This window comes from Centroberyx gerrardi, chromosome 12 (assembly GCF_048128805.1).
Source record: "Centroberyx gerrardi isolate f3 chromosome 12, fCenGer3.hap1.cur.20231027, whole genome shotgun sequence".
Classification (NCBI taxonomy): domain Eukaryota; kingdom Metazoa; phylum Chordata; class Actinopteri; order Beryciformes; family Berycidae; genus Centroberyx; species Centroberyx gerrardi.
In genome coordinates this window covers 7,857,351-7,881,151 of record NC_136008.1, presented here as the reverse complement: position 1 = coordinate 7,881,151, position 23,801 = coordinate 7,857,351, and the positions used below count along the sequence as shown (strand labels likewise).

The window sequence follows — 23,801 nt, the reverse complement described above, 5'->3', positions numbered from 1 at the left end:
ATAATGAACTCATGTACATCAAATAATGTAGGTCAGGGCTTCCCAAACTCTCTCCTTGTGCCAACTTCACATTAATTTCAACTATTCCTCATTTTGCTGTGGACCCCCTGGAGCCCCCTCAAGGACCACTGGGGGTCCCTGGTCCTGTTTGGGAACCACTGGTGTAGGTAACATTTCAGCGTGGCTATGTTTTCCCATAGGACTAATGGACAAAGGTGATGCTTGTGTGTTTGTTTTAATGATGCATACTGCAGCTTGGACATAATCCACTTGTCAGGATGCTGCAGTAAATAATCTTCCTCCACCTTGTGGTCTAAAGGGAGAGCTGCAACCTCCAGCTGCGCTGCTTTGACTCCTGGGCAGACGAAAAACTAGAGAGACGGAGGAGGGCCGAGGAGAGGGAGCAGAGGCGACTCACCAAAGGCATCTATTTGTCTCGACTCTGTGACCTCCAAGACACTGGCAGGAGCATATCCACAAAAGAGTATATTTATCAGATGTATGGCTACCGCTGACGATGCCTGCCACCCTCCAGTATTTGTTTTGCAGCCTTTACTCAAGGGATCACAAATTATAAACACTGTTCCTCCCAAGATCAACCTGCTGAGTATACATCTGATGTCACAGTGTTAGGCCCAAGATACATGGGTAACATTTTGAGTCATGTGTGAGTAATATTGTTAGAGTTTTACCTTTTTTTTTTTTTTTACCTTTTCAGTTTATACTTTTCTCCTTATGACCCACCATTTTATCCATTTTGATTTTGTCCCAGTAGCCAACTCCCATTCCCAACACTGCTCATCTCCATTGCCTCAAAACATTGCTTAAGCAATATCACTTTAATCACATAGAAACATATTGTTGCCAGGAACCATTTAAATTGATTTTTGTCTGTCTCAGTTCAGTTCATTGGCCACCTACATTGCCCACAAAGTTGCTTAATGTACAGTATCACCATCCTTAAGGCAATGCTACACCTACATTTTAACAACAATGATCACACCATTGAGCAACCACTGACCACAAGACTCTAGTCATAACTGAATACTAGTTTTCTAATTAAGATAATTATGATAAATCAAAAGCCATATATTTCAATGTGTAAAAACAGTGAGGGTCATTTACTTTTTATGGAAAACGTCTTTAATGGATATTTTTTAAGTAATGTTTCATCAAGTGAGTACATATAGATACAAATGCTCCGTTGTTACTCTAGCTACAGTCAGGGTCAAATATACTCAGGAACCTCCAGAGTGCCTGTAAAACATTGTATCACACAGTAGTGTGTCTTCTCAAGGCTGCAATCACAGGGCTCAAGTTGGCATTAGGCCTCGTGATGCAGTGAGTAAATTTAGTCCGAGGTCAATACAAGTCAGAGTCTGGGAATTCACAATAGATACATTGTAGATACAGACATACATAAATCAAAAACAAACTTGTGTGTCTGAACATTTCTTTTCCTCTGGGGTGGAGGGGGGGGGGGGGGGGGGGGTCTGGATGAACTTTGTGTCTACTTGTAAAACTCGTGCTCCTGCTCGTCCTTCTTGATGACGGTCTTGTAAGCTTTCTCGAAGTCTTTGGCCAGGACGATGTACCTGTTCTCACGCACTGCCAGCATGCCAGCCTGTGACAGCAGAAGAGGATCAGAGGAGATCAGAAATGAAAAAAAAACTCTTTGTGTACATTCACAATTATTCTCTAAACAAAGGACAGAATCATGACAGAATCATGACATTTTCAATCCCGTTTCTTTTCCGCTGCTACAGTGAAAAGAAAAACAAATATCCACATAGCTCACCTCCTGGCAGATGGAGTTAATATCAGCTCCAGAGATCTTGTCCGGTCTGGCCACATCTGCACATCAGTTAAGGACAACTGTACAATAACACCGAAATACATGCAAAATGTCCGAATAGCCAAAACTTGTACAGATATACAGGGAAACATGAAGCTACGCAGTGTACCTAGAAAAAAATCACTAGTGGGACGCAGATTCCCATTCAAAACTCTATTACAGATCGTCAGTGAGCCGAATGTAAACACCTATTGTGTATTTTGACTAGCGTCTCATTTCACTATTGTCAATCTGATGTCGACTCAGCCGTCGGAATAAATGGTTAAGAATAACTTTGTATTGCTCAAATGCTCAAAACTGTAACCTACAAGTACCCAGATGGCCCATGTGCCTCTGTACCTTAGTTGTGGCACTGCAGTAAGATAAACCAAACAAAGGCTAGGCTGCAGGTCTGGAGAGAAAAAAAAGCATTACCTATGTTACGCATGTTTCAAAGTTGCTTGGTGAAATGCAATAATGACGCGCTCAACCAAGTGAATCAAAGCCAAACATCACGGTTCATTTAGTCTACAGCGGAACAACTGAGCTGGACAATAGCAGGGAACAAGGATGTAAATATTTAATAAAAAACACCAGAATAGTATTGCTGGGTTTCTGCCGCCTGCCTCTTTGTTCTGAACAGGAAGAGATTAGACGACGATCCGGCTTGCTTTTCTATACTTGTTCGACTGGAAAACATTGCACTGAAAAAGGTAAATTCTTACACACAGTCCAACATTTATTCTGTCACCACAGCAACCCACTTCGACTCCAAGCTATTTTAAGCGGTGTTGTGTGGACTGCGACAATGTGCTTAGTGTAAAAACGTCTTTTTTCAGCATGTGCTTTCCATTGTGCATTATGTACAATAGTCTTACTGGGACTTTAGCATCCCTAACATTCATCTTTCTTCCAATCATCGCACAGAGGACTTCCCAATATATATATAGACTGGAATACACAAACAACACACACACGTTATTGCATCGTTATTATTAAGTGGACAGAGACAGGAAAGACTGGGACAGAGAGGAGGATGACATGCAACAACGGTCCCACCGCGTTTAAGCCTACATGGTGCGTGGCTTGGCCCAACCAAGCGTTTTTGGATCAGAAAACAACTGAGCACGCCTGAGCAGCCTGAAGCGGTAGAATATTTTGGTACCACGCAGCCAGCAGTAGAATAAAATGCCAAATCCACACAAACCACTGCATCAACAAAAATAAAACAACCACTATTGTAAAAAACTCAACAATCGAGAGGTGGAAGATGGACTGGTTGGGAACAGAGAGTTGGAAACAGTCGCTCTAAAACGCTTGGAAAACACGAGGCGCGCTGAGTGGACAGTGAACACCGAACGTTTATCAAGTGCGCTTGGACGGTTGCGCTACGGGTGCGCCTGGCGTTGCCAAGCAACCAAAGACAACAACTTCACACGTTTGTTAGTACTTATCTGAAATAATGGATTACCATCGCAGTAAAACTGTCGTAATAGCTTTACTTCTTGATCTACATGTGGAGCAGAAAGATCTCGCCGTGAATACATCCCTCTCTCTTTCGCTTTCAGGCTGTGACATGCGGTGCGCTTGCTGCGTTCCAAAAAGTTGAGATGTTTTTATCTCAGTGCGCCATGGTCACGGTCGAAAAAAAAGGCGCGTCGTATCGCGTTTGCGCGCGTCTGCCGCGCGCCCCCATTGAAATGAATGGATTTGAGCGCGCAAAAGACGCGGCATGTGAATCGGCCCTTAGTGGTACAAATTGAGTGTTTATTTGCCAATATGCAATTCAACTAGCATATTATTTGCCTCCGAAAAGGACCAGAATATCCCTAAAAAAAAAAAAAAAAAACGATCACGGTGGCAAAAAATGCGCTCTGAAGAAAAAGTTAATTTCTTACCCTGATGTACACACACACACACACACACACACACACACACACACACACACACACACACACACGCCTTTGTCGGGCCAAAAGGATACAGTCCTCCAGGTCGACCTCCTCAGAGAGATTCATTTTACTGGTGATGGTGGAGAAGATGAGGCGTTTCTGCCTGCGGTCAGGCAGAGGGAACTCAATCTTCCTGTCCAGACGGCCGGGACGCAGCAAGGCCGGGTCCAGCGTGTCCGCCCTGTTGGTGGCCATGATCACCTGAGGGAGGGGGTCACATGTCAACAGAGGTCACATGATCATGGTAGTAAACGCAAAAGGCATGATAATGTGGTATCTAGGGCACGGGTTCTAAAACGTTTTAAATTGGTTTAAGACACAGAACCCCATTGAAGATGATTTTAGCGTGAAAATCACCACCTGACAAGACTTATGCGTGCTATCATTTAGTACAGACTGTGTTTGACTGCATAGTTGCTTATGCGCCTCACATTTCCCTTAAAATCTACAGTTAAGGAAGAAGATGCATTCATATTTTTGAGTTAACAAGAGAAATACCACCCCAGCTAAATTACCCTTTGCCCGGACCTTTCTTTGAGAGCCACCTATCTAAGGAAGCAGGAATTAACTTCACAGCTGCACAGTTTCTGAAGAACCAAAAATTTTGTTTTTTAAGATTATTTTTTGGGCATTTTTACCTTTAATTTATAGCCGACAGTGAAGACAGAAAGGAAAAATTGTGGGAAAGAGAGGAGGATGACATGCAAGAAAGGTCCCAGGCGGGATTTGAACCCAGGACGTTACAGTTAGTCGGTATGCGCCTTAGACCACCGAGTCACCAGAACGCCCAAGAAATATAGAAAATATAGTTCCTAGAAATAAGCAGACGATAAACCTCCTTAATGACCGGAGCCTTTCATTGTCTGAATCAGAGAAGTGCTGCACCTATAAATAGCTTGTGGGCAAAAGGTCCATTTGAAGATAGGAAGATTATCCACATAAACCGCTGGAGTGCTTCCTAAGCTGAACGGACGGACGTAAGCCATGGAGAATGGGATGGCTGATGGGACGCATTACTGGGATCACGAGTCAGCGCATAAGACGACGGAGAGGCCACAGGGGAACAGCAGACAGCTGCCTCAGACAAGTTGACTTGGCTCACCTTGACGTTGACGTTCTGGTCGAAGCCGTCCATTTGGTTGAGCAGCTCAAGCAGGATTCTCTGCACCTCCCTGTCAGCTGCAGGAGAAAAGGAGGAGGTTAGTCTGTCGAATTTTACTACGACGCTGTTGCAGAAACAGGGATGTAATATCTGAAAATATCTGGAAAAAAATAAAATCAATGGCTGTTGCCCAAAAAGCTCAAATCCAAAAAAGAAAGAACCTAGAGCGAACCTAGAGCGAACCTGACGAACAACTTGTGAAATGCATTGTTTCCTTTTATAGTTTACAACCATTCTGTAGTCTAATTCCTTCTGGTGTGTGCTGAATTACTCAAGCTTTTTGACTTTGACCCTAAAAAGAAACAAAAAAAACAAAAAAAAAATCACATCCTTTTGACATCAATTATTCTCCTAGTCAAACCATGGCCATTACCTGTTTAGCCCATAACTTCTCATGCTACTTGTTGCTTACATGACAGAAAAAAAAACCTTAACACAGCTTGAAATTAGTTTCTTGGATATCCTATGGCATCCTCTATGGCACTATGAGTTTGTTTGACAATAGTCCAATCAAACAAAAAAAACAAAAAACATCGGGCTGAATGAGATCCATTCATTCATGTGTGGTTGCATTTCAAAGTGGAAGCACTTGGAACATTATTAAACCATTTCAAAGTGACTCACTTCCAATATCAACACAGTGTTTCTTGCTAAACAGCCATGTTATTCAATTGAACACAGTGGTGATGGCATATTTCTACAAAAAAAACAGGAAAAACTAAAGCCGCTTGCTATCGTCACTCTACTGATGCTGACCAAAGTGAGACATCAAGCTAGCTGAGTCCATCTACTGTATGTTTACCAACATACAGGATCTGATGCAAGTATTCCATGTGCTATTTGGGGTGACCACTTATGTATAAAGCTAGCTTGAATGTCAAAGGAAAGGTGGGGTGGGTGAGAGTGGGTGTGTCATTGGGGTTTTGAGTAGGCACCTCCCATCACAGATAGTTCATTGATTTAGGCCCACAACAGTAAGGTTTGTCGTCTTAGAACCAACCCCCTCCACACCTATCAACACTGCAAATTAAACTGACAAATATCACAACAGTACAGTTGATTTACAACCGAAACCCATCAGCTAGTATTTAATTAACAGAAGAAGAAAGTACTGTTTAACTTTGCTTGTTCGCTGTGACAGCCAACATGAAAGCAAACATGTCATTAACGAGATTCCCTTTGGAGATGATAGCCATCATGTCAGTCTAGGGAAAAAAGTCTGCGTTGCCTGTTAAGAAACTGATGGTACCGTATAATCTTCACTAAATAATTACTGATTTGCTTTACATAGGTCTATGTGCGAGCTACAACTGAAGCAGTGGTTCATACCTCCAGTCTGCGCGTCAAAACGCTTAGTGGCGATGGCGTCGATCTCGTCAATGAAGATGATGGCCGGGGCGTTTTCCTTCGCCAGCCTGAAGACGTCACGCACCATACGAGGGCCTTCACCCAGGTACTTCTGGACAAACTCAGAGCCGACCACACGGATGAACGCCGCTGGGAGACACAGGGAGATCAGAGATGGATAAGGTCATGTATCTACTGTACATATCCCTAGTCAATAATCATTCAGAAAAATATCTATTGTAGGTATCACTTGGGCAATAAGCATTGATTTAAGTCATGAAACGATGCAGGCTGAAAATGGCCTGTGGTCTCAAAGGAAGACACAGCAGTACACAATGTACCAATTAAAACAGTAGAATACTATATATATATATACAGTGCAGTGTCAAGTGCATAATGCCTCTGGCGTGGTGGGCCTACCTGTAGTGTGGTGTGCCACGGCCTTGGCCAACATGGTCTTGCCACAACCTGGAGGTCCGTACATGAGGACACCCCTGGGTGGGTCGATGCCAATCTGACAAAGGAAAGAGTCGTAGATGAAGATAAGTAATGGACAGCTCAGTTCCGTCTCCGTCTCCAGGACAAACTATCAAATATCAAGCATGGGGTTCCGCCACATTGCTAAGCAGATATTTCCGTGACTGTGACATAGTACACAATGTCCATGTTGAAATGTCACATTTTGCGCTGAATATCTGAATGGAATGTCCCAGGTCTTTGTTTTGGGCTGGATATAACTTTTATTTTGGACTTGTATAATCAGGAAATGTGTTATTTTACTACAGCTGTCAGCAGCTAAGCTAGATGTCAAGTAATGGGCTGGTTGAAGTAAAGACTATGACAAAAATTCCATGACATTTCCTTTAAGAAATTACAATTTCCATATACCATGACTTTCCCAGGTTTTCCATGCCTGCAGCAACCCTGCTAGTAACAAAAGAGGGAGAGCTTGAACTCACCTGTTTATAGAGCTCAAAGTGTGTGAGAGGCAGCTCCACTGCTTCTCTGACCTCCTGCTTCTGAATGTCCATACCGCCAATGTCAGCGTACATCACATCTGGCTTTTGGTCTGGGAGAGGAAACACAGAAACAAATGACAGTCTAGTTGGCCATAAAGACACGGACATTCAACATGAACTAAATACAACAGGAGAGAAATGAGAGGAACCACTAAAATGCAACAGTAAGTATGTAATTAAAGACCCAATGTCATTGTATTATATGCATATTGTGTTATTTCAGTGCTAATCATTTACACAGAATGCCAAACAATAACCTAATACATCACTTCTACCATCAGTAGTTGACACAGCTTCCATGCTCTCCGCCCGCTTAATGTCACATCTTAGCAACTCATAAAATTGCCGCTTTCCATGTGTATCTACCACTTTGTTGGGTCGTTCATGCGCTCTGAACATGTAATTACGATATATCCGACAGCACCTGAATGCAGCTTTAGTTCCACGAATCGTCTCTCCACAAATCGAAAAGGCAAGCTCTCCATATCACCTCTGGTGACAATTTTTCCCAGCTCAAGTCATGGCTGAGAAAGATTATTATTAACCTGACATAGATCATTACTTTGTTATGCGACAGTTTCCTACTGTACTTTGTTGTTTATTACATTCGGCTATCGTTTGACCCCTGACAAAGTGAACAACACTGAATTCAGTGTGTAGGCCAATACATCATCGTACTGCAATTTTAACTCTAATTAGCAAATGTTGGCTTGAATGTGTGATCTAGCCAAAGTGCATCAGACAGTTTCCAAAGAACCTGATCACCAGTGAGAGTCGAATGGGTTTTAGGCGAGGGTGACCGCAGTTTTTAAATGCAGTTCTACAAGCTCTGCTATTCTAAAATGCAATAACCTTTATGAGAAATCACCTAGATTCTTTAATAGCTTCAGAAAATACAAAAAAATTGCATTTGTATTTTTTTCTTGGGTAAAATCAAAATGTCAAAGACTTGGCTAAATTTTAAGGTCACACTTGTGCACCCAGGGAAAACATTCAGTGACACTACTGGGGGAAGTCGCCAAATGTGACTGCTACGCTGAAAAGGTTTGTCTTCAGCTCTTTCTTTAAAATGTCTACGGACTGTGCAGCCTCACGTCCCTCTGGGTGGGAGCGGTACTGAGTGTTTTACCTGACGTCAGCATCATGATGCTGCTGTCAGCCTCTGGAGGGAGCACGTCCACCAGGGCGTTGCTGTGCTTGTGCAAGGCCACCGAGGCGTTGGGCTTCAGCAGCTCTCTGTCGATGGTGCTCAGGATGCGCACATAGTAGTTGGACCCTGAGAGACGGAAAGGGACGGTGGAAGAAAAAAGGAAGAAGAACACATGAGAGGAACTCATTACAGATTTAATACGAATGTTCCACATGTCTAAGCTGGCTGTACTTGGTGAATAATTAAAAATTTGATTGTGCATACAGTACATCGCTTCCAGGTTCTCTCATCATACGCTGAACAGCTTAACTCGACAAGGCATTAACATATGCAGCTAGTATGCACCATGTGCTATTGCATTAATTCTTAATTTTTTTATTTGATTTTCATTTTTTTGAAGAGTCAATGTATTATTTATTTATTTGGGGAATCTTCATGCTAGTAAGCAATTCATTGTACCTTGATGCAGAGGATAAACCTGAAACCAAAACTTGAGCTCAAGCTCTGGAGCTACCTGTCACCAGACAATGAATAACATCAAATTGTGACAGACAGACCACAAAACACGCTCAACCCAAATATGAAATACAGTATTTGTAAAAAATAAATAAATAAGATTAATTTCAACTCAGGTGATACATCTGTCTCATTCAAAGCCCTCAATTCCAAAATATACTGCATCACCCTTCCCATAGAAACCAATGTGCAGTACATGCAGTGCTCTATAGGAACTGTAGACAGGTTTAAAGGGAATTGACTCTCCACTCTTCATCTATCTTCTTCTATCATAAATGAGGTATCTGACCTACAGTCTAGTCTCTGTGGAAACTACTATATTAAACTTACATGCACAATAGTACTATTCTGATTCAACAAACAACAATGTTGAGAAATTAGGGATGCCCCAACAGCAGGCTAAAATAGTATGTCAGCATATGTATGCAATATTAAAATCTTATTCTTATATTGTCAATATACAGGCTATTATCAATAAAGGATCCCATTACCTGGATGACAAAAAAATTATCTAATGTACTCCACTTCAAATAGTTCCATTTGTCAAACAAATAACTAACTTCTATGTATCTTAAGTGCTCCCTTTCAAGTTACAAAGATAACATAACTTAAAAATATAAACAGTGCTACACTGTTCTGTTTGTTGCTTGCTTTTGTCTACAAGGTACAGAAGAATAGAAAGGAGCCCCCTTTTACAGAGAAATCTTCTTTTCTGTCCCTCTGCCCTGCTACACCTCTCTGTGCTGTCAGTCTCACCTGTATCTTTACATCGTTAAATTACTAGCCTTTAGTATTGTTACATTATCTACTGTGTTTTACTGCTTAGCAGCTCCCTGGTCCAGACTGTCCTGCTCCTCCTCAGGACGAGTCCTTTTCCTTCTTTGAAAATATTTTTCAATATTAATCTGGATTGAGGGAGAATACATTCAGAGTCAAAAAGTTAATATTAACGTTATACGTTATATACGTTAACGGTATATACTGACTAGCAGCTAGACCGCACGCTAATCTCAGAAACCCAGCTGAATTCCGAGTAACATTAACTGTTCTTCTTTTCGGGAATTCAGCCGGGTGTCTTCTTGGCATGGAAAAAAATATCCCTCATGCCCGCGTGTGTAATGGGAGGTGAACAGACGGGTCCGGTGAGCGAGCGAGCGCGAGAGAGACAGAGACCGAGCGACAGAGAGAGAGAGAGAGAGAGCGAGAGACAGAGAGAGAGTGAGCGACAGAGAGAGAGAGCGAGCGAGATACAGAGAAAGAGAGCGAGCGCGTGGAGCAATTAGGGGCCGAGCGAATCAATGCGCTACACGCAGTTCTACAATTAAAGAGTGGAAAAAAAATATATTGTGGCGGGCTGCCACAAAGTTTTCTATGTGTGGGAAACCCTGAATACTGTATAAGTCTCAGAATATTTTAGGTTGATTTTCCCTTTAACGGTACCTGTAGTGGAGCCGACGATGGCTGTGTTCTGGTCTACAGCCTCAAGGAACTGGCCAATGACAAGTGGGATGCTCTGTATCCTCTTCACCTCCTCCTGGGCGTGGAGGAACTCCTTCTTCAGGTTCTTCTGTTCATCTTTGATGTACTCCTCCTGCACCTCCAGGAACTCCAGCTCCTGCTGCAGCTTCTGCACCCACACAACAAAGAGAGAGGAGAAGGGTGAGAGCCTGCCAGAGTTCATAGATGCGGGTCATCCCTGGCTTTCAAAGAGGTTTAGGTGATCATGTTGTCAGAATGGTTTGTGTGGAGATAGAGAGATGAAGAATCACTATGAGCACAGTATACCATACTACATAGTTTAAGAGCAAACATTGGAACCCATGTTGAAGGTCAAAGCAAGGAAGAGACACTGCTGGAACTAATTCAAAGGCCTTGTGCAAGAGAAGGATATAAAATATATAGTATGTTTTAGGGGCATCCATTTTAAGGCTCCTCCCCAAACTATTGTCACATTATCAATATCAAGGTCAAGCTCAATTAGGTCTAAAATATTATATTTGATTTTGTCAATATCGCCCAGCCCTAACCGAAGCTCGTACAAATGGTGTCCTTATGATAGCATTAGAATTTAAAATGGTGAAGTGTATATAACTTGCAACATGATCATGAAGGAACAATGTAGGAACTGTTGAAAGAGGATGTGTAGGCATCAGACCTTGTATCTGCTGTAAAGGTCTTCCAGATCCTCTGGTTCTGGAGCCAGGAAGGACAGACCCGTCTGAGGTCTGGAGCTCAACATTGCTGGCACGTCGTCCTGTATACAAGATGAACACACGATGCAACACACAATTTAACATGGGCAAAATAATGTTACACAACACAGCAGTGAATTTGCTCAGTATTTCACTCAGATGAGCAGTCAGGCTAATCATATTTGTGAAAAAGGTTATTTTCAGCTCATGAACAAAGGGCAGAAAAACACTGACAAACACCCAGCCTTAGATAGTTAGGCATCTATCGCGAATCTTACAAAAGAGACATAAACAACTACCGTTAGCTAGCTAGCAGCTAATTAGGCAAATGTTAGCCAACCAATACCAGCTTGCAGAAACAAAGCTTAGATATTTCAGTCTGCTTACGAAGTATTTGTAAACGATAAACACACGCTCCAAACGTCCAAGATCAACCTCTGGAGAATATAAATTCGTACAACTCCCATCTACTTTATAACAAATCTTCTTCGAGCTTTGCCAGCATCATGCTAACGCTTGTAGCTAACGTCAGCTAACTTGCATGACATAGCAATTGCACAGAAGAGAGAATGAATTGGCACGTTTACGGTTCAGTAATGTAAACTGACATTTACCAAAAGACTACAACAAATGGCTATCTATAACAACATTTGAACGCCCATATTTAAAAAGCCTCATCGAAAAAATACATCTATTTCAATTCTAAGAGTCGAAACAATCTTTACTAATTCATACCGGGTTCTTCTCTACAGCTACGATATCCTCCATGTTGAATTTTGCCTACCGAATGTCAGTGACGTTTTGACGTAATACGTAAGCGGATGGGTGTATGGGTAATGGAGTTTGTGGCAAAAACAAACAAAAAAATAAAATAAAATAAACGCAAAAGTAAATATTTTTTATTGCATTGATGACTTTGCATTGAATCCAAGAAAATTTGGTGACAAATGAATACTTATGATACAATGATTTATGAAACAAAACTATGGAGCCCCTAAAGTCCTGAAAAGTTATATTTTTTTATCTTGTGCGCACAAGTTAATTAACTTGTGACAAGGTGATATTTTTTTATCTTGTGCGCACAAGTTAATTATCTTGTGGGAACAAGTTATTATCTTGTGCACAAGATAATTAACTTGTGCGCACAAGATAAAAAAAAAAATCACCTTTCGGGACTTTAGGGGCTCCGTACAAATCAAATAATAGTTCAAGAAGTAATTTTGGAGCAGTGGTGTAGTAGTGAAGGGTGAGCCCACCTAAACTCAGTTAACCCAGCTTTTCATTCCACCTTTTTGTGTAGAATTCTTTACAGTTTAACTTAATAGTATGCATAAGAGTAGGTGGTCATAACAGCATGAATGCAATCTATTAGTGGTAATGGTAAATGCATATATTACCACTATCGCTGTTTGGGAAAAACCTGCTCATCACACAGTGCTGACCAACTCGGGGATGAAGGGTAGACTGATCATGCTGTAGATGTGCAGCAGGTGGGATTCGAATGTGCAGCAGGTGGGCTTTGAATATCCTGTTGCAGCGCAGAAGGAATGACTGTTTTTCACACATATGCCTCATGTTATACCCCCATCTTACCCCCATCTTTTTCCATTTTGGGCGGATTTACTTGGGCCGTGACAAAAAAAAAACCAAAACGTTCTTTTGGGTGTAACAGTTTAACACTTATTTACTTGACATTAAAGACAGAGGACGACACTGAAAGAATAGTTTCTCTTGAATGGAAAGTATAGACCACCATCTGTCAACAATGCATGTAGGCTACATTAACCCTCTGCTTCATCTGGGAGGCATACAGTTTATTTAAAGGGCAGCAATACATTATAGTGAAGTCCATCTTTGGTAACATCAGACAGGAGTTCACGTGTGTTTATTTGTCATATACACAGCATATACAGGGTAAACAGTGCAATTAAATGCTTGTATGCTGGGTCCTCTCAGTATAAAAAGAATAGGATCATGTAATTCACAAACAGAAATAAAGATTTAAAACAGAAATAGAACAAAACACAGTGAACAGTGTCTGATAAGCAACAATAACAACACTGAAGTCAGCTGTGCAGGTTGGTGTAATTTCCCTGTCAGCATGTATATGGAATGAAGATATTCTGTTCTATTCTATTATAGACTAGTCTACTCTAGTCAATCAATCAATCAATCAAACTTTATTTCTATAGCACATTTCATACAACAGGGCATCACAATGTGCTTTACAGAAGCATAAAATAAAATAGAGTGTAAGGTGCACAGAAGAGAAAAATAAAAATTAATATTTAAATGATAAAGTACGACAGAATAAAATGAAGTAAAAAATAATAACATGCAGACCCAGAGTAGCACTAATTAAAAGCTAGCCAATGGCATCATTAAAAAGAAAAGTTTTCAGTTTTGATTTAAAAGCATTAAGTGTTGAGGCTCCTCTCCTCTAAACTAAACTAGACTAAACTCTATTTTCTCTTCCACTCTCTTCTACTCTATTCAGTCCTACTCAACTCCCATGCTGTCATTTTAGCAGTGAATACAAAGCTATGATGCACTTTTTTATCACAGTATTTAAACATCAGATTAGTATCTTTCATTCTGTGTAGGAGTTACAGAATGCTTTATCTGTCGTTGTACCCTCTGAAAAGTAAAGACACCTGCGTGTGTCTCTATTGTGTTTGAGTTAAAGAGCTTCTGTCATATTTCCTGATTCACACTTCAGAGTTTCTCTGGCATGATTAGCCTATATAACACACAAGTATAAAGCAGAGGAAGTGGTGCAGCAGACGGCAGCAAACAGTGCACCAATCTACCAAGAACAGAGCAGCGTTGGAAAGGAAACGCCTGTATTTAGTCAAAAAAATATGCTTAAGATCCTTTTTTCTGAGTTGCATCACATCTTAATCTGGAAGAAATGTGGAACACTGTGGATTTTTCTCTGCTTCACACTCTCAGGTGAAATTTATCAAGATTCCTAAAGATGCGATCAGTAATTTGCTTAAAATTTGGGGTATGTTAATATAGCCTGTGGTCCTGAGGAGTCTGACTTGTAGATGGAAAGTAAGTTATTTTAAGTTATAATCCGCCATATAGCCTAACTCAAAATGTATTCACGTGCATTAAAGTGTATTCATTTATTCATTTATTCTGCATGGCGTTCTTTCCAGTGTTTTCAAACACACCATACAGGTGTGTTTACTCAAAATACATGTTTAGCTGTTACACACTGACTCCTCAACTTGAGTGCAAATAAAAATACATTTCAGAATCACTTCATCACACTGTTAGTTAATAATGGTGATGACAAGTAGGACTACTTTATGTATGGCAAATTCATTTTAGAAGAAAAAGTGGTAACACTTTACAGTAAGGGTCACTAAGTTAAGGGTTAGTTAATGCTTAATAAGCATTAACTAACCCTTAATTAACAGTTAACTAATGTGTCTGGTAATCATTTACTAATGGTGTTCATGTTAACTAAGGTATTAATTTACACACTATTTAATAGTCATCTTTATAAACTATTAAATAATGTATAAATTAATACCTTAGTTAACATGAACACCATTAGTAAATTACACATTAGTTAACCCTTAATTAAGGGTTAGTTAATGCTTATTAAGCATTAACTAACCCTTATTAAGCATTAACTAACCCATAACTTAGTGACCCTTATTGTAAAGTGTTACCGAAAAAGTCTGTGTTAGGCTACTTGACTTATACCTGAATAAGACTTGAATGATGCTGTTTGGTGTTACATAACTTGGGCCTAGCTCAGATTTAAATGTGGTGAATATAAGATTTTGACTATTTTTCATGTAATCTCATGTGTTATGTAATCTATATCATATACCATACTACACGCAAACACAGTCTCTCCCAATCTCGTTTTTATGTAATGTCTTTTCATGTTTTCATCTGCTTGTTTTTGAGAGGTTTCTATACAAATTGTGTTTATTATTATTATTTTATTATTATTATTATTAGTAGTAGTAGTAGTAGTAGTAATAGTAGCATTTTGGTAGCATGGCATTGTGAAATCTGTGGTATGAAGAGCAGCATTTATGAGAATGCTTTTCATAGAATAGAATATGCATCGGCAGGAAATTATCACATTCGCCCAACATCCTGTCTTTGTATTTATTTATTAGTTTTCTGGTTTCTCAGGTATTCAGTCCCTCGTCACAGTTCACCAGCCTCCTGTGCTTGTGGCATCTCTGTCTCATGATGTCACCATGCAGTGTGAGCTCACCGCCTCCCCCGAGGATAAGATGACCACCATCCCAGTCCTGTACTGGGAGTTTTTAAAATCTGACGAGCCCGGAGTGTGGCCCAAACTGTGGCCCGCCGCACAACAGTATAAGGGACGTGTGGAACGGCTGGATAATAACCTAAAATCCTCAAACAAGTCCATACGTTTCAAGAATATCCAGTGGGAGGACAGCGGGCCGTACCAGTGTAAACTCTCCATCACCACAGAGATCAGTGGAAGCGAGAGGAAGAAAGGGAAGGGCACCAAACTGATGGTTTATGGTAAATACAAGGTTATGTAGGGTTTTTTTTTTCCAAGGTATTACTCAGATTTGTTCCGCTTCCATTCTTGTTCTTCTCTTCCTGCAAACTGGGGACTTTTGCCAGTTCTCACTGCTACAAAGGGGCTTTTTAATGGTTTGGGTTTAGAATTGAAACAAAATTTTGGTTTGGGTGAGGGTTACAGTTTGTTTCGGGTTAGGACTTGGGTTTAGGGGTAATTTTATAGAATTAGGATTACTTTTAGATTAGGGTAAAGCAGGGTAAGTAATTAACTTTTTTCCCAGCAGGCATTTGTTGCTGTCTTGATCTGATTTTTAGGGGCATTTTGATCCTTTTAGGAGGCAATGTTACTGAACTATGAAATAATACATTTTTTGCCCCTCATTTTTATTTCAGGCATTTTTATGTACTTTCAAGGGAATTTTTCCCCTGAGCCCTCATTAATTTCTGACATTGTGATATTCCATTGGTTTATACTTTTGAATGATCCCTCACTGTGTTATGTCCCGCCCCAACATCCTGTTTCAACAGGAAATACATCTAAGAAGAAATCTAAGAAGTAAAGACGCCATTTCATGGGGTTTTTAAGGTTAGATTAGGGTTAATAATACAAATGTGTGTGTGTGTGTGTGTGTGTGTGTGTGTGTGTGCGTGCGTGTGTGTGTGTGTGTGTGTGTGTGTGTGTTAACATGCGTGCATAATACACATCTGTGCCCGCCTGCGTTTCATTTCAGACACCATGTTCTTCAGCACCGCAGAGAACTTCACCCAGCTCCACTGTGCTGTAAACGTCTCCTGGGATCCGGGTTTCGTTCTGTCTGTTTCCCTCGGTGGATTCAACCAAAGTCGTGTTTCTGCCCCGAGAGAAAACGTCCCAGCTCTGCCCTACATTACCCTCTCTGGGACCTTTCCTCTGGGGAACAGAGGAGGGTATGAATGTCAGCTCCACCTGAATGGCACTCAGATAACCAAAAAGAGCTTCCACTACAACCTGCCTGGTAATAATCCTCTCATCATGCACTTCCACAACACATTACACACATTGCTGTATAAGTGTAAGTAAACAAACAATATTTAGAGGATTTAGATTCATTGTGGGACGTGTAACCTTCAGCAGGAGAAAAATCTGGCAAATCGAGACTGGTAACCGGCGACATTTAGCTTCACTATTAGCCTTTATGCGCGGTCCTTCGCTAGGTTTGTCTTTAGGGGCCTCCGTAGTCCAGCAGCTTTACTGTGCTTTATTTACAAATGAGTTGCGGTTTCTGTCACCCTCTAGTGGTCGGAAAATTGCTTATTGCAGCTTTGATTATTAGGACTGCTTAAGGGCAAGTGCGTTGAAGGTGTGTGTGCATTTGATTTAATGGAGGATTGCATTTCACACCAGAGCCAGATGAGCTGAAGGTGTATCCAGAGCCGTGGCTCCTGTACGCAGCGATCGTCCTGGTCCCCTTCACTGTTCTCCTGGTCCTGATCACCGCCCTGCTGATATACAGGCGCTGATCCACATCTGTCTGGACCTGAGAGGCTCCGGGAGGCTGTGATGAAGATTCAGGTTGACAGCAGAGAAAAGAGATGAGTGTCCGAAATGTATCTTGGCTTTAAAGGATAAGTTTGGCAATTTTGGACCGATATACAATTTGTCTCTTATATACTTGTAGTACTTGGACCCACAGACAATATTGGCTCCAGAGTCAGCTGTCTGTTGAAACAGCGAGCCTCTGTTGCCTCTTGCTGCTAACAATGAGCCCAAATGGGGTTTCTTAAAATATCTCCAGAAAAGCTGTTTGTAGGCTCCACAGGGAGTTGAGAGTAAACATGACACAATTCCAACATTACACACACTTTGACTGATCAGGAAATCACTGGACTATTTTTCTCTGCCGCAGCACAGACTGCTGTGTGGTGAAAGTGCGTTACTGGCGGTGTGATCTGGTTTTGCAGACGGTCAGGTCAGATTGTAAACAGTAGAGTTTGGTAGAAGACGATCCACTGAATGGAAACAGTGCGGTGCTGCTGCTTTCCAGACCATGGATAGAAATACGTCAGTCAGTTGCCATATTGTTTTCACAGACTGGCTTTTATGGAGGTATTTTGACAAACCCCATTTGGACTGCTTGTTAGCAGCAAGATGCCTAGCAATGGAGCTCGCTGTTTCAATTGACAGCGGACTCTGGAGCCAATATTGTCTGTGGGTCCAAGTACTACAGGGATGTAAGAGACAAATATAGGTCCAAAATTGCTGAACTTATCCTTTAAGATCAATGCTAACAATAACTGGGGACCATAAACCTGAATCAGTAGCCGTTTTGTAATAAAACAAAAGCATTTAAGAGACTGGAATCTTGTTCTACCAAGGAGGCTACAATATACTACTATTGATTGGGGAAGATCTAATCACTGTTGAATTGAGTTTGAATGTCACCTTCTATTTTGGCATTGCTGACATCTACTCCAGCTGTGTAAAATGTAAACTCTGGATGAGTGTCAGGGAACGTCACTTCATAGAAAGGTGACAGGATATCAAAGTGCTTAGATGTGTTTTAGGCTACGTTCACACTGCAAGCCTTAGTGCTCAATTCAGATTTATTGCTCAGATCAGATTTTTTTGTTTGGCTGTTCACATTATTTTTTAAATGTGGCCAATATCAGATTCCAGTGTGAACTGGTCACGGTCCTGAACTGACCCGCATGCGCAAAAGAACAATAACAAAGACGTCACACGCAGCACGCTGTCGTACGGAAGTAAACATGGAGGCCACTGAAGTCAGCGTTTACGGTTTAATTTATAAGTTGACGTGCAGTGGAAGCCAGCGAATTCGTGAGCAGATGACAACGAGGACGAGGATGAGGAGAAAGAGAGCCAAATTTTTAATTATGGCTTTTTGTGGAGCAACGGCTGCTACTTCTGTACGGAGGTGTGTGTGGATGCGGAGTCGGAGCCAGGAGTGGTGGGATCGTGATGTTAATGGCTTCACTGAAACAGATTTCATCCAAAATTTCACCCCAAATACTTATGAGGTCTAACACCTCACTGTCCCTCTACTGACTACCTCCATCGCAGCTGTCTTCCATGTTTGTATTCACCGAGTGACTCCCACCAGCGCAGAATTGTGACAAATGTCGATCTAGAGTGACGTAAAAGTCACATGAATTCCGATATGACTGTTCAGACTGAGGTTGCATTGCAAAAAATCAGACCTGTATCTGATTTAGGATCACATATGAAAGTGGCCCAAATCAGAATTGAAAAGATCACATTCCATGTGATTTGTGCTGTTCACACTGTTATGAAAAAAACAGATCTGAGTCACATATGAGCAAAAAAATCAGATTTGGGCCACTTCTGCCTGCAGTCTGAATGTAGCCTTAGATATGTGTATGTGTATGATGATGTGTATGATAACGCTTTAAATCATTGACCTCTGTAAATATGGATTAAATCTATTCTATATGTCTATATCTATCTTATTTATAAGTTCATATTGCTGTTTGATTGAGTCAGTGCAGTCTTATATTGATATGTTCATATATCTAGACTCTGATTATTTTTTTTGTAATGTATATTTTTATTTGCTTTTCTCAAAGAATTAACGTGTGTGACAAAAAAAAAGACAAAAAAGAAAAAAAAACAAGAGAAAGAAAAAACAAAAACAAAACAGGGTTGATAGACACCTGCCTCCCCAGAGAAAACAGGCATAAACACAGACATATAGGCCTGTTACATAAACGTTATACATTAACATTATATTAGACACAAAACAAAGCAAAGGTTTCCATGTGTGACTCATTCAGAGAGTTTAAAACTAACGGTTCCTCCTTCATCAGAAGTGTCTAGTTCTCGTTTCTCAAGATTTTACCTTGAACATCAGTTCCTTTGCAACCCTCTCTGTTCCTTTTATTAGGAAAAAAACATAATAAGGAGTTGTTTTTTGTTTGTGTCACTTCTTATGGCACAGCATTTACATACGTAGTAAGTTGCTTTATTATAATTGTTTTTAAAGGAAGAAAAACACATCTTGATGCTTTATCTCCCTCTAGTGGTGACAGGAGTAGCATAACATGCAGCTATGTGGATGGTTGGCCCATTTAAGGATTATGTTTTGTTATTTTTATATTTTGTCATCTGTGTGATGACTAGAAACACAGCCATGTGGTACTGGCTGCCCTTTAACACAAACACCAACCAAAACAGCAAGCAACCGACCAGCCTGCCAACATCTTGAGGAGATTCGACCTCTTAATCTCTGCAGCGTTCTCTCTATCCCTTGCTTTAAGTAAAATATACAAGATACCAATGCTTCAAAAGCTGTTATATGTCACGGGAATCACTGATGAGGAGTGTGAAAAAATGAAAAAAAGTATAGTTTTTCCAGTAAAACATTGGCTGGTCCATTTCACATTCAGCTAAAACAAGTTTATTCTCAGTGTGACTTAGTGGATGAGTCAAATTCATCCCCACTTGCTGTGATTCCAGTTAATCCACAAGGGAGGTTGTTGGAATTAGAGTGGTGCTGCAGGAGGAGGAGGGAAGGTCACACACTCTGCAATGGTGCATTTGTCTCCGAGCGGACAGGGAAGCAATCAGCACAGTAATCCTCACTACTGGCGTAATGAAATGGCCAAAACGAGAGATCAGCACGCTCACTGGGCCGATTCCCCTCTGAGCCGAGCCGGAGAGCGCTTCAGTTCACCTGTGGTCGGCTGTGTGTGGTGGGTGTGTGTGTGTGTGTGAGTGGGAGTGGGTGTTAGTGACTCAGACAGAAAGCCTGGTGGTTAGAGAAGTGGGTTTGTGAGCTGAAAGTTTGAACGCCAGACATGCTGGGAACAACAGGTTTAGGAACATTAATGAGAAACTCTCTCACCTCCCTAAATAACAGCTGTTCAGGAGCCTTTGAGCAAGGCATTAAACTCCCAGTCATACCAGTGGAGCCACTCAGTCCCTCAATCAGTTGTGACTGGTTTCATGTCAAACAGGTAGGTTTAAGGTGAATAAACTCTGTGTAACCCATCTTATGTCATCCCACTACAGTTATTCACCAAATGCAATTTATTACAGAAAAAACAAAACAAAAGGTTTCTACTGGACTTGGAGATGATCAATCTGTCCTCCTCTGCCATCTGCTCCATTTTTAAAAGGCTCCGTATGAAACAAAGAGAGATATGACAGGTGTTCAGTAAGGATAATACAAAAATGCAATCACAATATAGGAAAATAATCACAATACTAGTCTTTGTAGCTCTTTCTCACATTTTTATATCTGCTGTGGTATCATTGTAATATTCCTATAATACTCCTGTAGGGACGTTTGCTGTGATATTTGAATACAATCCTTCTAAAAATTTAAAGTTCTTTGCTGTTCGGGTACAAGCTGTGAAAACAATTTTATGGAATAATAGGCTATGATTTTTTTTAAATCTGCATGTTCCATATAAAGCAGATCTGCCTATGGTATCACTATAATATTTCTATAATATTCCTATAGGGACTTGTACTTTTGCTGTGATATTTGTACACTATCCTTCTTAAAGAATCTTTTTCGTATAGGATACAAGCTGCGAAAATGATTTTAAGCAACAATAATGATTTAAAAACAACAACAACAAAAACATTTTCCATGCAGAATAGCTCTGCCAACACGTGGGGTTTTGTGGGATGAAAACATGGCATAAAACCACAGTTGCCATAACAACAGCTCTATACCTCTCCCATCCTCCTCTCTCTCTCTCTCTCTCTCCATCCCACTGCTGCAATGCATCACTCCCTCCCTTCTCCTCCTCACCCCCCCCCCCCCCCCCCCCCCCCCCATCCTCCCCCTCCCTCCCCCAGCCTTCACCCATCCCAAAGACTGATTAGCGCGGCATCCCTCCACCGCCACATCATGTAATTTCACCGCGCGCGTCAGGAGTGCTACTGGGGTTTTTTTCTCTTTTGACGCCTCGGTCTCCATCTCCAAAAAGGAATATGCGGATCTGCAAAAGACATTTCCCACCGCGCGTCTCCTCTTGAAGGCGACAAGAAGAAGAAGAAGAAGAAGAAGAAGAAGAAGAAGAAGAAGAAGAAGAAGAAGAAGAAGGTTGTTGGGTTTTTTTTGGTTTTGTTTTTTGGTCGTGCTTGACTCCTAAAAATGTCCAGTGTTCCCTGATGTGACAGCAGAGGGACGTCCAGTATCTGGCTGCCTGACGGGGAAAGCGAGCTGTCCACCTCTGACCTACTAATAGGACGAGACGTTTCAAGGATACGGTGAAGGAAAAGCCGTGGACAAACAGGATTTTGATAAAGAGGTGACAGGTTGGAGAGGTAGGGAAGGACGCGGAGCCGCTGCGCGCTGCTCTGCTCCGTGAAACCAGTTGGGATTTTAAAGAAGACAAAAAGGGGGAAAGTAGCCTACAAAAAGGTGATAGGATTTTTCGGATTTTATCCATTCTAGCAAATCCAAAGGACTTATGTAGGTTCATTACTTTAGACTATAGCCGCTAGTTGACTAGTTTTTTTTTGGTAATCCAGATCACACACAGTCACAGTCACACCCTATTCTCCGTTCGCAGACACACCGGTGGAATGCACAGTTGGAAACGCTCACTTTTTGCTTCCAAAGACGCACTAAAAGCGGACTCAACTGTATATATCCACTCGCTGTTCAATGCATGCCTCTCAATCCACTTTCAGATTGGTTTTATCTGCTGGTGAAACATCTGAGCAGAGCAACCTGTGCAGGCAAGCCTATCTGCAGCATGCAACATCAACAAATCAAACCATATGGCTCAACCCGCCAGCGCGCCGGGGCATAGCTGATGTAAATAAACAGTTTTCACTTGAATAAGCAACCAGCTGAACATAAGCAGCTACCAGACACTGCCCTAGATCACTGCACATGCTGTAGCCTAGAGCTTTATTTCAAGAGCAGGAGGTAGCCTATGTAGTCGTGCTTCTGCCGTTTGGCACCATAGAAAGAAAGCAATAATACTGATATGACGCAGCAATAACAATGACAATGTGATAACTGTCATTTCTTTAAAGGCCAAAGAGCAGTGGAGACAAGAGAGTAATACTTCACACTACTTTCATTTTGCCATTTCACTCACACTGTGGTGTCTATCTAACATTGTCCTCCTGCTCAGGTCATGTCTGCACTCATACTTGTTTTAAGGGAATGACAAGAAGTGTTGCTGCATGTTGTGTGTCAAGGCATGTGATGTTTACTGCACATCGCTCCAGCTCGTCGCAAAACTCTCACGCACGTCTTCCATTACAAACACAACTTCCATCTGACACCTTAACATCGTCTTCTATCCAGTCAGCCTAAGATAAGCAGAAGTCCTCCGGTAGCTTTTATTGTCACTGATCGTGCCGTCTAATGACCAGATGCAACTCGATCTACTTCTCACTGGCATTATTTGGTGCACACAGTCTCAGTGTAAAGCAACGTAAGGGTGCGCCACTCCTCCTCCGCCTTCTTGGGTGGCAGATTATAAATAGTTGAACAAAGGCCCTTTAGGAGCAACGAAAGGCTGAAACCCGAAGCCCGGAGTGATTCCTCTGGTAACCCTAAACGCTCACACACACACACACACACACACACACACACACACAGAGGCTGGGTAGAGTCTCAAGCTAAAGAGTGTGATTTAGATCTGGGGAGGTGGAGAGGGAAGGGCGAGAGGGTGAGAGGGGGCGCCTGTTGTCACATCTCTCGGGTGCTGGAGAGGATCCCCTCAGCCCCAAGTATCAGCTGAGAACTAAGGAGGAGGAGGAGGAGGAGACGCTCGGGCCGACCACACCCCGAGCCCGGGGAAGAAACCAAACGCAAGCACTTGAGGAGAGGAAAGGAGCTCGTCTCCCCGCTCAGACTTTTCTTTATTTTTTGAGGGAAGCCGCTTGGTATTTGGAGGTTTCCATCATTCCCCAAAGTGAAGAGCCAAGCTGTCGTCGCACCTGGAATAGTGGCCCGAGACCTTGCAGATCTGTCTTGTGTGTCTGTGTGTCTCCCAGTCTGAGGTGTGAGTGTGTGTGTGTGTGTGTGTGAGAGAGACAGAGCGTGTGTGTGTGTGTGTGTGTGCTGGCATCGTTGAGAGCCACCAGTCTTTCCTCAGCCAGG

At 41.7% G+C, this 23,801-nt stretch overlaps 2 protein-coding genes across 2 annotated transcripts; one reads left to right on the top strand and one right to left on the bottom strand.

The window, feature by feature from the left end:
• Positions 1–1,117: 1,117 nt before the first annotated feature.
• psmc4 (proteasome 26S subunit, ATPase 4) lies at positions 1,118–11,965 on the bottom strand. Its single transcript, XM_071907113.2, has 11 exons — positions 11,908–11,965; positions 11,136–11,234; positions 10,421–10,607; positions 8,444–8,590; positions 7,255–7,364; positions 6,716–6,809; positions 6,278–6,445; positions 4,889–4,965; positions 3,819–3,987; positions 1,799–1,854; positions 1,118–1,624 (listed from the first exon to the last, which is right to left on the bottom strand). The coding sequence occupies exons 1-11, from the start codon at positions 11,938–11,940 to the stop codon at positions 1,511–1,513; spliced, it is 1,254 nt and encodes a 417-aa protein (XP_071763214.1). The 5' UTR covers positions 11,941–11,965; the 3' UTR covers positions 1,118–1,510.
• A 2,000-nt stretch (positions 11,966–13,965) lies between these two features.
• Positions 13,966–19,251, top strand: LOC139917953 (uncharacterized). Its single transcript, XM_071907188.2, has 4 exons — positions 13,966–14,124; positions 15,337–15,702; positions 16,437–16,700; positions 17,090–19,251. Exons 1-4 carry the CDS (start codon positions 14,034–14,036, stop codon positions 17,203–17,205), a joined length of 837 nt encoding a protein of 278 aa, XP_071763289.1. The 5' UTR covers positions 13,966–14,033; the 3' UTR covers positions 17,206–19,251.
• The last annotated feature ends 4,550 nt before the right edge of the window (positions 19,252–23,801 follow it).

Bases quoted from the DNA above. Each gene is read 5' to 3' on its own strand.
- psmc4 (XM_071907113.2), bottom strand. From the start codon at position 11,940: ATGGAGGATATCGTAGCTGTAGAGAAGAACCCG. The intron at 6,810-7,254 runs GTGAGTTCAAGC...TTCCTTTGTCAG, and splicing joins ACTTTGAGCTCTATAAACAG to ATTGGCATCGACCCACCCAG. The intron at 6,446-6,715 runs GTAGGCCCACCA...TGTGTCTCCCAG, and splicing joins CGTGGCACACCACACTACAG to CGGCGTTCATCCGTGTGGTC.
- LOC139917953 (XM_071907188.2), top strand. From the start codon at position 14,034: ATGCTTAAGATCCTTTTTTCTGAGTTGCATCACATCTTAATCTGGAAG. The intron at 15,703-16,436 runs GTAAATACAAGG...GTTTCATTTCAG, and splicing joins CACCAAACTGATGGTTTATG to ACACCATGTTCTTCAGCACC. The intron at 16,701-17,089 runs GTAATAATCCTC...ATTTCACACCAG, and splicing joins CTTCCACTACAACCTGCCTG to AGCCAGATGAGCTGAAGGTG.